Source organism: Acomys minous (assembly GCF_964271855.1).
Source record: "Acomys minous genome assembly, chromosome: 15".
NCBI classification, from domain to species: Eukaryota; Metazoa; Chordata; class Mammalia; order Rodentia; family Muridae; genus Acomys; species Acomys minous.
This window is the reverse complement of record NC_140497.1, coordinates 90553727-90567380: the sequence shown is the minus strand read 5'-3', so window position 1 is coordinate 90567380 and position 13654 is coordinate 90553727. Positions and strand designations below refer to the sequence as shown.

At 44.8% G+C, this 13654-nt stretch overlaps 1 protein-coding gene across 1 annotated transcript in view; it reads right to left on the bottom strand.

Annotated features, from left to right (window-relative positions):
* The window catches only part of LRIG3 (leucine rich repeats and immunoglobulin like domains 3), a 50771-nt gene that overhangs the window by 20192 nt on the left and 16925 nt on the right, over positions 1–13654 (bottom strand). The window contains exons 4-5 of the mRNA XM_084760419.1: positions 1286–1417; positions 268–411 (exon numbers count right to left, since the gene is read on the bottom strand). Of these exons, the coding sequence (XP_084616545.1) occupies positions 268–411; positions 1286–1417 (276 nt within the window). The remainder of the gene's footprint in view (positions 1–267; positions 412–1285; positions 1418–13654) is intronic.

Genomic DNA, 13654 nt, shown 5'->3' with positions numbered 1-13654 from the left:
TCCACAATGGCACCTTTGTGAAGGGGCAGCTCAGTGGTCACACGGTTTGCCTCTCCAGCAACTGTCTAGCATGTCTTGTCAGGCAGCAGCTGGCGTGAGGTAATAGGGAAGCCTTTTCCCCATCTGGAGATTCCCACCACGCTCGCCACGAAAGGGAAGGTAGTCACCTGCTTGCCTCTAGACTTCTGCCACACCATGGGCATCAGAATACAGACAGCAAAGAGGTCGGGGTGAGACCATGATGCCCAAGGGGCCATATTCACTTACAGGTGCTGTAGCTGAGGCAGTTTGAACATCTTCGGGGGGATGGCTGAGATCCGGTTCCTGTTCAGCTTTAGCACCAGGAGCGTGCTTGCCAAGTTGTCAAAATACCCGGGTTCCATAGACATAACCCGGTTGCCGTTGATACACCTGTCGGGAGTTTGAAGGTCAGAGGCTTGGTCAGGCTTCTCTGGGAAGTTAAAATGCTTTCAGTCTCCCCATTGCACAGACTCTGCAGAAAACCATCAGCGCGCACTTAAAATCGATAATACTGAGATCCCTGTGGAACGAATTAAGGTTTACATACATGGGCTGGGAGATGGCTCACTGGCAGGGTGCTCACCTGGTACGTGTTTAGATGCCCTGGATGCCATATCCAGTGCCCAGAAAAAATAAAGAAAAATAAAAATAAAGAGATTCACACACTGTAGCTTTAATATAAAATGTCCTGTGCGGACTCATGAGCTGAAACTCCTATTCTCCAGCAGGTGGCACTGTTTTAGGAGGTCGTAGAACCTTTGGGAGGTGGGGCCTAGCTAAAGGAAATACACTAGAGAGGGTGGGACTTGGAGTTTTATAATCTGGCCTAACTTCCTGACCTCAATGTGACAAGGCTGTCTGCCACTTCTCCCATCATGCCATGAACTGTTCCCTCAAACTGTCAGTCAAAATAAGACCTCCCTTATTATATGGCTTCTTGTTAGGATTGAGTTACAGCTAATACAAATACACTGACAGATCTTTGAAGGAGACAAATATTTGTTTTATATATATACTTTGTTTGGAACTTGTTACCAATAAACACAGCAATGTTCTAGTTTGGGATTTTTTAAAAATTGTGATACAAAATTGTAAGAAAGAAGATCATACCTATTTAGGGTTATTGCTAATTTCAAGTCAATAAGAAAATTACACTTTAAACCAACAGCGGCAAAATTGAGTTTGCTGTATCTCGAAGCACACCCTCCCCCCATTATAACAATATTCTCATGGTGGGCGAAGGACTTTGGTAATTTGTACTCACAGATACTTGAGTTGTAAGGGTGGAAATGCAGTTCTAAGCTCTGAAATATTGTTGTTGCTCAGGTCCAAAGCCTCAAGGGACTGGAAGGCTTCCAGCTGTTCAGGGAGGATTTCGTCAATGCTGTTCCCAGCCCTACCATTAAAACACAGTACAGGCAACGGGTGAGGAGTACAGACCAAAGGGGGAAGAGCAAGGGTGTCAACTACCCCTGATTTGTTCTTCGGAAGTATGAAGAATTAGGAATTAGTTGATCCAAACAGTACTTCTTAAAGGCAAGCAGCAACCCCATGGCCCTGTGTTCTCTGAGGTCATACCGGAGTATGTGAGGACTGTCCCTACACTACTCTGAAAGGACAGTTGGCGTATCCAGGTGTCATGATCTTAAACCCAAACTGCTTGATCATTTTTCTTTCAGACTATTTTTCTAAGTCCTCCTGTTTTATGAGATAGTAAATGAAGTGTCTAGCACCGAGTAGGCACACCAAGCTACACTGCTGTCACTCCCCATTATATATATATATATATATATATATATATATATATATATGATATATATACACACATACATTCATATATACATACATATCCTTGATCCCCATTCTTTCTATATATAATATAATACATATTATTTATAGACACATGTATTTAAACTTATTGTATTTATTACTATTAGTGAAAGAGGGCTACACATGTGGAGTCAAGTTTTCTATATCCATTTTGGTGTGTTTCCACAGGATCTGGGGATCCCAGTCAGCTATGTAGGTTTGCACAGTGGGCACATTTACCTTCAGAACCATCTAGCCAGCCTTATTCCTTGATTCCTAATCTGATGCTTTTTTTTTTAAACAGTGCTCTCACACCACAGTACCAATACTCATCACCCTGTGGCTGCTTTAGTGCCTTGCTAGAAAGATCCCCTGCTTTACAGCAAGTTACTAAGTTGCCAGCAAATGAGCTACATTCTCTTTCTGTGTTACAAAGGTATCCCAGAAGAGTCACCAGCCTGAAAAACCTCTAGATACAGGTAGATACTTGACATTATCAGTCTCAACAACAGACCAAAGTAGACCACAATGGTAGTCACTGGTTACATATAGCTCTTTAAATATAATGTACACACACACACACACACACACACACACGTTCACGCGCGTGCACGCGCACGCGTACATATCCCTGGAGGGCACACTTCTAATGCTAGCACTCAGGAGGCAGAGGCGGAAGTACTGGGTAAGGCCAAACTACTATATTTTTCAGACCATAAGACTCAACTGACCATAAGATGCACCCAGTTTTTAAAGCAGTAAAACAAGAAAAACAATACAAACAGCAATCGGACCATAAGGTACACCTAATCCCCCCCACACACACACACTTTTAGGGGTAAAAAAGTGAGTCTTATGGTCCAAAAAATATGGTATGTGAGAAAACTGTGTCTCAAACAAGAAAGTGTTCCTTTTATCACAGCATCTGTATTTCAAGAGAGCAACAGCCAAGGCATCAAATGAGGTGGAACATTCCCACCACCTTTCTACTGCGTTTCAAATGGGGGAGGGGGAAGCCTAGTCAAACTCTTACAAATGGACAAAGGTACTATAGCTATTCAGTACTGTCACTACTTAGCACCAAGTGACAGTTTTGTTAGAAAGCAGGAGTGAACTGGGCAGACAAGCCAGCTCAACTGTCACATAAGTTAGAGTAGCATGGACATTTCAGGGGGAAACATTTTAAGTAAAAAAGCTGGGAACAACCTTAGCAAGGGTTTCCCTTCACAACCTAAGGAACAGCCAGGAGATCTGAACGTGGCACACGGGGAGCTGCGTCTTACGACCACATCACCCCAGTCGTTCTGCAGTTTGCAGTAACTCTTCACAAGGAAATTAGAAAATGTATTTTGTATGTGTTTTCTCCTTAGTCGGAAAATAGCCCCTATGTGTGTATGTTGCTTACCAAAAGCTGGATTTCTGTAGTACTTTGGATTTATTACCCTTTTATTAATAACTCAGGGACATCCTCTTCACCTCAGAGGTTAGGCAGCCCTCTAACGTGGGCTCCCAAACCTTACACTGCATCTCATTATAGCACGCACATCACTGGTCTCTGCCATACTGCAAACTCCTCTGAGGCGGGAGAGAATTCATGGTCATGCCTCTGTGTTGGGAGTGTGATGAAACCAGGAACAATGGTGAACACACAATAGGTGTCAAGCCCTACGCTAAACGAGTCTCATAGATTATGTCATTCAATCATAAACTAATTTCTCTCTTCCAAATACAATAGAGAATCTAAAGTTGGGAAACCCAGGCTCTTTTGAGTAACCGGTCCAACCACTTCTGAATCACCTCACACAGTAATTCTAGGTCGGTCCCCAATCAATCCTTGGTTTCTTTCACAGAACGCACACTGACATTTTGGCAACCGAATTCTCACTTGTACATGCTTCTTCAGAAAGGTCTGCTACCTCTCACACCCTTGACAAAAACAATTCCCAACGTCTACTTTCCAACTGATGTGGAAATCCAACCGGCTCGCTGGTACATCCTCACAGCAGTAGCCAGGGCCCATTTCAGTCTGTGCCTGCACTCCTCTCCTCATAGAGACAGGCGTCCAGGGGGGTGTGTGCTCAGCACCCACTTGAAGTTAGAAGGCTGAGCCCCCGATGATGCAGCAAATGCCAGGTGCTGCTTTCTTCACAGCAAATAATAGAAAGAGAAACCCAGACTGGGAAAGCTTCTCAAACTGCAGTTAAAACCTCCCAGTCTCTTCCTTTTAAGGACTTTGGGGTGTTGTGTGTTTGATCTTTTAAGGTCCAAGTCATCAGAGAATGTAACTCCAGCATTTCCTCACAGGGTACCAAGCTGACAGTGTACATCTTAAAAGCTAAGATGACAGTCAAGTTCGAAAAGAAAAAAAAAAAAAAAAAAAAAGGAATAAAATCAGCAGTTCTACGTACAAGTCGCCAATTACCAAGTCCATGGGCTTTGTTTAGAGTCATATCAGCCATGACCTTTGATTTTTGAGCATTTCCCACATCTGGATTTGCCAGAGTACAAACTCCTTGATCTAGCTGTGAGGTACAGGCTAAAGCAAGTGAGACAATTAGTTTCTAGGTCCTGGAGACGGAGGCTGTCCAAGCCAAGCCAAGAGGCCTTAGGGTCAGGGTATAGGGGCTGAACGAAAGCACAATTTGGGCGACAGAATTTTTCTTTTAAATTACATAGCCCAGTGTTTCTATCACCAGGATGCCCTCCACCAGCTGCATGGCGCCCTGAGATGCCCAGGCCCTCCTGTCTGTCCCACATCTCCCTTCAAGTCTGTACCTGGTTTGGGTCCAAGTTGCCTGGGGCTAGACTACCTAAACTTAAATAGTGTTTTTGAACAACAAAAAGAAAACAATAGCTGTAGTGTTTGGTTTGTTATTATTAGGGTTTTTTTTTTAATAATAAATGAGGCAAATGGGTTTTTCGAGGGAGGAGGAGGCCCACAGGTACCTATCGTGTTGGTCAAATAAGGCTACAAGTTAGATAACAAGCCACACAATCTTTGGTTTATATATTCATTTGTTTATAAGGTAATTATGAACAAGGTATTAAAACTGCCAATTACTTGAGTGACGAATAAAATTTTCCTTGCAGTAAAAGCACGGCCCAGCCAAAGCCAGCAATTTCCTGAACTGCACAGCTCCTAAATTGCAGTGTGAAAGTGCTCCGTTCTAGATGGAGCATGCACAGTGTGGTCTTTGTCAGCCTCACTGCCCAACACAAAAATCCCTTACAAGCGCCAGGAGAATAGCCCCTGTATCACAAAAATTGAAATCTGCCCTAATGGAACCGAATCAAATCCAAATTCGAGTTTCTTATTACCTTAGACTAACTGGCAAACTACCACCTGATAGGTACCAGTTTAAAACAAAAACAAACAAATAAAAAACCCTTGCTTTACGTTATGAAAGAGGGGTTTAAAAAAGAGAGAGAGAAGTAACTACATTTTTTTAATGGAAAAAAAAATCTCTTATCACCTGAAACTCAAATGTATTTCAGCGATTGCACTCTAAACAGCCGCTTGCCAAAGACAAAGATCTCATTCAGTTTCAACTTCAGCTTTTCTCCAAATACGGATAAATGCCCAAATTCATCAACACATTCAAAAGCCCCACAGCTGATTTGTGCTGAGGCAGAATGTGTGCAGTGCTTGATTAAAATCAGATTCCTTATCCATCGACCAGGCTAAACACATACACACATGGCTTCTTTCCCCTGCCCCATGGTTAAGCCCTGCACCAACCCATCCCATCGGAGACTAGGAATATTTGGTCTTCTGTTTGTTGATGGTCCAGAGAGTTCCGTGGTCAAATCATTGCTGAGGTGACTTGTAATTAGTCCCTTCAAGACAAACAGACCTTCGGGGCATGGCTGGTGGAGGGCAGACGGACAGTTGCTTCCTTCCAGCTTCCAGTGGCCACAGGAAAAACAGGAGCCCCAGGTAGGTCCAAAAATAATGCCTTCACTTTGTTGCCAATGTCATTTTTCATTGAACTTTGCCAGATACCATGAAATGCAGAGGCAAACACGGCACACCAATTTTCTCCGATGATATTTATTCTAAGAATGCTGGAGGGAGACCTAGCCGTAACAAGATCAAGGTGTGCTCGACATCCCTGGATCCTCAAGTCCTGGGAAGAGGGGAGTGGGATGAACAGACAGACAGATACACACACACACACACACACACACACACACACACACACACACACACACCACACCACACCACACCACCAGATGCAGCAGGGTTTGTGCTGTGAGAAGGAAGGAAGAGCAGTGAAAAGCAGAAGGGCCTGACACCTCCAGGGCAGTGGGAAAAGCAAAGAAAGGTCAGCAAAACTTGCTAATAAAGCTACCGATGATACCGATGAGACTCCAGGGATGAAGACTTAGCTCAGCAAAGTGGAGCCGCATGCCAGCCACTCAAACAAGAGAGAATGAAGCTGAGTGTCTTCCCGAGGAACTGGAAGTGTGCTTGGCTGGCCGGGAGACAGTGTTCACAGACACAGATAGAGAGGTTGACCTTCCAGTGTGAGCTGGCAGAGACTAAAGAGATGAGTCACAGGCGAAGAAGAACACTTGCTATTCCTCCAGTGGCTCGGAGTTCGGATCCGAGTTCCCACAATGAAGGGGTCACAAATCACCTGTTACTGGGGGGCCCATGGATCCAACACCTATCCGGAGGGCCCCTGCATACATATAACATACACACATTTGCATGTGTACATGAATAAAAATAATAAATCTTGGCCAGGCGTGGTGGCGCATACCTTTGATCCCAGCACTCGGGAGGCAGAGGCAGGCGGATCACTGTGAGTTCGAGGCCAGCCTGGTCTACAAAGTGAGTCCAGGACAGCCAAGGCTATACAGAGAAACCCTGTCTTGAAAAACCAAAAATAAATAAATAAAAACAAATAGATAAATCTTAAAACAACTGAAAGAGTAAGGTAGCTGAAATGAGAGTATGTCAAGTCAGCCCCTGAAAATCACGTTAAGCAACGGCTTTCCTATCGGGATCATCTGTGGGGAGAGGCCTGAGGCTTCTGAGTGATGAGGTGCCATGTACAATAGATGCTCTGGCAGGAGTGGGTGAGAAAACCCAGCCAAAGGACAGGCAAGAACAGATGCAGAAGACAGAAGATGATATTCTGGTTTCCATGGCAACAACCTGCTTAGATGTTATGTTTGGGGGTCACGTTATCTTTGGGGGGGTTCTTCTGACTTCCAGAGTGTAGACAAGGCTTTGTCGTCTCCTACACACAAGATGGGGTCCCTGCTCTACAGCTCTGGCCTTGGGACCAAGTTTAACTCCAGAGGAGTTTCCGTTCGGTCTGATATTTTCAGGGTTAGTGTTAGATGCAAGGCGTTTTCTAAGGCATAGGGGTTCCATCTTGCTTGGCAGGTACGGAACATTACAGATGAAAACAACTTCTGCAGCTCCTCAGAAAATGGCTGAATGCACAAACCTCCACATACTAGTAACGTGATTCTTTGGTCCTATACTGGGCACACCAGCTCTGAACGTAACCCTGAGTGGGAATTTCTGAGCGCAAAACGCAGCTGAGGCGAGGGGGGCCGCTTGACACGGTTCTGACTGCTTCCGCTTTCAACTCGCTGCGATCCCCAGAATGTCCAGGTGTTTCGAAAACACTCGGCGCACACTGCTAAGTGGATTTAAATGGTGACAATTTACTTCCAGGGTGAGAAATGGGACGTTCAGAATGGAGTAGTCTCTGTTGGCGAGAAGCCGGAATAGCAGGTTTTTTTTCCCCCACCACCACCACACTGGAATTCCTGACCCAATCAAACTCTTGCTCCTTGATGAGTAAGACACGTCTGCCAATAATTTCAACTGTGCGCCCTTACCTACTGCGCCAGATGAAAGGCAACTCAAGGCCTTGCAGGCGTGATGTGTAAGGGCATGCAGTCTTGGCTACTTAAGGATGCCATGTACAGGAGGCTCTCTCCTTTCCAGAGGCTGGGAAGCCATGTTTGAGCTACTGCAGAGGCCGCTCTACTTGGACTGTCTCGCCCCACTTGTATCCCGCCAATTCTATTCTTCTGCTGCCACTAACAACTGCTGAATCTGGGACCATCCCATGCAAACACCACCATGCGAGCACATTAACTGTATGGACTGGTACAGTCTGGCCTGGCCATAGGGAAAATGCTGATTTCTATATAAACTTATGAGCAACCCGCTTAGCACGATATATAATCACAAGTTATTAATGAAAAGTTATTAATGAAAACACAACACTGCATGCACAAGCACACTAAAAGGGCATTTATTTCCGGTATCTGTCACGTGCGCGCGAACACACACACACACACACACACACGCACACACACACACACACACAGAGCCCCCACCCCAGCCCCCCAAAAAATTTCCCTTGAGCCATCTTAAAAACTACTTTGGCTGAATCAGCTAACTTCCCACAGAATCAGACTTCTTTTAAAAGAAAGATTTGGCAGGCGAAATCTGTATCTCCCATATGGATAAAAATAAGCAACAGCCTCTGCTCACCTCTGTGAACAAACTAACGAGGGAACTTCATTATGAGAGCGTGCATGCTCAGACTGGCCCACGAGCGCTGTGCCATCGAGTACGGAAGGCAACCGTGGGCGCTTCAGAAGGAAAGCAGAGCCTTGATTAGGAACTAACGGTGCTGACCAACAGAGGAGCCACGGCGTAAAGAGGACAGTGTCCGTTCTTTTCAGCTAGAGCCCGGGTCGACACAAAGGGTAATTATCTTTTGGATGGCAAGCAGGACAAGGATGGCTGCAACACAGCATTTTAACAGCAGTTCTGCAACAATCAGGGCTCTGTATATCTGCCAGTTATAACACATGTTAAAAATGAAAAACAAAACACGTCACTCAAAAGCCCATTTATACCACATACAACACAACCCTTCTTTGATCCCAGGTAGAAGTGCAAGTTGGTCCTCTGGAAATTGACAAAGAAATTGACAACAAATTCTAAGAGAAGGGGATGATATTCGGAAGTTGCCAAAAACTTATTTTAATGTGAAATAACTTGTGTACAGCAAAGCCAATTGCTGTCTCGACAGGTGAAGGCACTTGCCCCGCCAGGCCTGACCAACCTGACTTTGAACTCTAGGACCCACATGGCGGATCTCCAGTCCCCGGTTGTTCTCGTCCACACACATGCTGTAAGCATTCATGGGACTAACCATCCAATGTCCACATATATGAGGCATTCATGGGCATGATGACCCAAGATGCCTCGGTGCACCAGAAAATGGTACAACGCACCCCTTGCCACCTCCGAAACACACACACACACACACACACACACACACACACACACACACACACACACACCAGCTTCCCAGGAGGACAGGAAAACAAACACAGGTGACTACTTATACAGAGCAACCTGCTCCAAGTTAAGGCTCTTTGATATAATTCGAACTGTGGTTCCTTGAGGACTTTAATCCCTTCCTGGTTCAGTCTATCACTCTGCTGGACTTGGTGAACCCAGACAGTAAATGGAATAGAAGGATCTTGCCCAGTCCTGCCCCCCACCACCAGCAGGGACTCAAGATTTGACGATGGACCACTACCAATGACCAGATCTGCCGGAGAGGCTTCAGAAGAGAATCGCAGCATTCCCCAGCATCTTGCCTGGTTCTGAGAGACAACTTGCACAATGTGCCCCTGTACCCCTGACTGTTAACTGGTCTCGGTTTATGCTCTCATTTCCCTGGACCTCATCTCCCATTCACTTCTCTGTGTTTGCAAATGATACTGTGAGTCAGGCAGTTTGGGTGTGCACTGCACAGTGTTCAGACAAGAAGCGGTTGTCCTTTAGGACTCGGTAAGGCTCAGTCCGCACAGACAGAGGTTTAGAAGCCAGGCGCTGTTGCAACTCTTCACCCCGGTGCTGCTCAAACCTGAGCCAACATCAAAGCTAGAAGGGGACAGTTCTGAGGCAGGGTTTTAGGGCACGACACCAATGGTGCTCTATTCATTGTGTGTGTGTGTGTGTGTGTGTGTGTGTGTGTACAGGAAGGTGGGCCATCTACTAAGTTCTCAGGAGTGCCCTGCAGCTGGGAGCACTGCAGGAAGTCACTGTCAACCATCCTGAGAGGCCTGCATTCAGTTTTCTTGTCATAGTTCCAACATGTTGAGGTTTCGCAGTAACTGGACGCCTTTTGTCTTTTTCACTGTGCTGGCACACAGTAGGCTCTTTCAAAAGAACTATGTTCCTTCTCAGTTTTCATAATTTTTTTTCCCTGTATCTTTGGAAATCCCTTCCCTTCAACTTCTGTCGGTGTCTTTTGATGGAACTCAACTCACAGAGGAACTTGCTTCCTAGAGCAATATTCCCATTTTTTCACCATCTCCTGTTCTGCTCTCCATCCCTTTGTCCTTTCATTTGTTCTGGGAGAATTTTTCAACTTTCTCCCAGCACATTTATTTCTTTGTTAAAAATAACCCACATTTCTTCCTTCTTTCTTTTTTCTTTCCTTTCTCTCTCTCTTTTTGTTTTGTTTTTTTGTTGTTGTTGGTTTTTTGTTTTTGTTTTGAGACAGGGTTTCTCTGTGTAGCCTTGGCTCCCCTGGACTCACTTTGTAGACCTGGCTGGCCTCAAACTCACAGAGATCCGCCTGCCTCTGCCTCCCATTGAAATGACTCCTTCTGAGTTCTTATATTCCATTTTACAGATTGATAAATACTTGCATTTTCTTTTTTATATAATTAATTTACTTATTTATTCACTCTGCATTCAGAGTGTAGCCCCCTCCCTCCCCTCCTCCTGTCCCACCCTCCCTCCCCCCCCCATCCCTCTCCCCTGTTCCTCAGAAAGGGGGAGCACCCCACCACCCACACCAGCTCATCATGTCGAGTCAGGGCCGAGCGCATCCTCTTCCCCTGTGGCTCCAGTCAGGCAGCCCCACCAGGGGGAAGACTGAAAAGCAGACACCAGATATTTTCATTTTCAACTTTCCAAATATTCCCTGTGTATGTTTTCACCAGGCTCTTCTGTTTCTTTAGCTTGAGCAAATCATCTTTTGGCCCCAACGAGAGCAGATCTATTTCTCTGTCTAGTGTCTCCAGGTCCCTTACTTTCATTTGTTTCAGTCTCTGCCTTCAAAAGCAGCAGGTATTCATTCATATTTCCTAAATAAGTTCTTTAAAAAAACAATCTTACTGGCATTCGGGAGGCTGAGGCAGGAAGACACTGAGTTCAAAAGCCATTCTGAGCTTTGCAGTAAGGCTTTAATCTCAAAAACCAAAAACCATACCAAACCAACCAAACTAAGACAAACAAACAAACAAACAGACAAAAAACATCAGAAATGGTGAAAGGGATGGCTGTAGCTAGCTAGGGTGGTGGAATTCTTGCCTCATGTGCTCGGGAGATGAAACCAGGATGAGCGTGAGTCCAATATCACCCTCACATCTATAACGAGGGCATCCAGGGCCGCAGGAAACCTTGTCTCACAGAGAAAACAGGGAACATACATACGCTTACTAAAGACTTCAGGTACACAGACAGGTTGTCACGTCGCTGAGTGATAACCAGCCACAGAGGTGACAGAGGGGCGATGCTAGGATGGCCCTCGGGGAGGGTCTCCTTGCAAACCCTCAGGCTCCAGCATACGGGCTTAAGCATGGTTGTCTCCTGAGAGGAGACGATGTAACCTCAGCAATAATGTTTGACTCAGTTTCCCTGACTCAGTGACAAAGCCCTCCATCCTGCCCAAACTCCAAAGACTCCGCTCACGTTGTCTTGCAAAGAAACTTGCACTCCTGTGTGTTAGCTTTTTCTTTTTTTTAAGTCCTCTGGGGCACCTTCACCTTTATAGGTTTTGAATTCCTGGAATATCTTGAGGATGGGCAGCATATGCACATGTGTATACACACATAGGCACACACACTGTAGCCTTCCCTTTGCTGGGGGGTGGGGGCGGTGGGGAATCTCCTCCAATTTCTCCTTACTTAAGTTTATGATTTATCCATTTGCTTGCAACCTTTTTTTATGAGGTTTTCATTTGGCCTGTTATCTTCTTTTTTGGTCCTGATGGTATTTACATTGGTCGTTTTCTTTTTCTTTGTCTTATTCCTTTCATTTTAAGGTAGCTATCTTCAACAGAGAGGACATGAAGAATGAATGTGCCCAATGTAACATGCTTAACACATGACTTCTGCGGTCATTCAATCAGTAACACCACATTTACGTTTTCCTTAACAGTGAGCAAAATATTTACCATTAACTCTGCTTCCCCCATATGAGTAAACTGTTTTATTGGTCCATACAAGGAACTGTCACTTAATAATAAAAGCGAGAGAGCGCCGCTACTCGAAACCACAAGTAAACAACCAGATGTCACAGAGGGATTAATTGTGCATATGTGTACACCAGGCTAAATTAATTCTATTTTGTTTAGTTCACAGAGCCACAGGCAGAGAACATCACACAGAGTATCTTGGTCTCCCTGGTCCCTGTGGAATGAGGCAGTTATGCTCCTACAGGCAAGTGCGCTCACACCCCTGCTCTCTGTGTGCACACTGACATTGAGCTTAGAGATTCTTATCATCACAGAGGCACTACTGAGTAGGATAGTCAAGCCTCATGTCATACAAGAAAGGGGCAAGAGAATGTTGGACTAAAGATAGAAGGAGCCGTGAATGGCGGGACATGCCTGTAGTGCAGCACTGAGAAGCCGCTGCTGAGAGCTAGGCATACAGAGGGAGAGCCTGTCCCAACCAATAAACAATAACAAATGACAAATGATGGATAGAAGGCTCTACTTAAAACAAAACAAAACAACAAAAACAAAAACAAACAACAAAAAAAAAACCCAACAGCTTACTGGGTGTTTCCTCCCCACCACAGGGCGGTAAGTTCTAGCAGTGACAACCACAGAGATCATCTCCCTGGAAAGGGAGCTCGCCAGAATGAGCTGCTGCCCCAGATGTGCTTCATGGAGAGACACAAGGATCACTTTCAGGGATTCTGTTTGTTTGTTTGTTTGTTTGTTTGTTTCCATAGAGGAAAATGCCTCTTCAATTATGCACAGGCATTAATGATAAATGAAAAATTACATATCATATCATATCATATCTATATAACATATCAAACTGGATTCTAATTGTTTGCAAATTCTCTTTGATAACTACATGGTGTGGTAAGAGAAAAGACAGATTCCTTCAATGTATTTTCTCTGTGCCCAAATCTGTAAGCATTTTGGGGGGGGGGGGAAGAATTCTACCATCTATTCTAGGCCAGCGTCATGTGTGGGATTACAAAGAAAAAAGTGACCAAATTCAAAGGATTCTCCCCCACCCCATCTCTCCAGACATACACATATTTATAAGTATTCATTTTGGCTATTCTACATTATATTTCTTTGCTATAAAAATTTAAATTGCTCAAACACAATAAAACTGACAGTTCACAAATAAATACCAAATTTATCCTTTGCTGTATGGTGCCTATTTTACTCTACAGGGCACTCTATCTTCCGGCTGAAGCTACCCACAAGGAAATGAGACAGCCAGGCAGGTGGTATTAAGGCTAGAAAGGTATTTGTATTTATAATTGCCTTCCCTTTCATGTTTCGAATTTAGTACTTAAGCAACTTTCATGCAAAGAGAGAAGAGGCCCTGTTGGTGTTACAACACGGCTTCATTGTTTTGTTCACCAAACGAAGAGTCCTGAACCTCTGGCCTTCAGAAGCCATCAGAGAAACTTAAGTAAGGAAAAGAAGAGGCAAAAGTGACTAGACCAGAATAGAAGCGCGTGTTGCATCTTGCCTCCCCGGTCGGTCGTGGAAAGCTAACTGGCTGG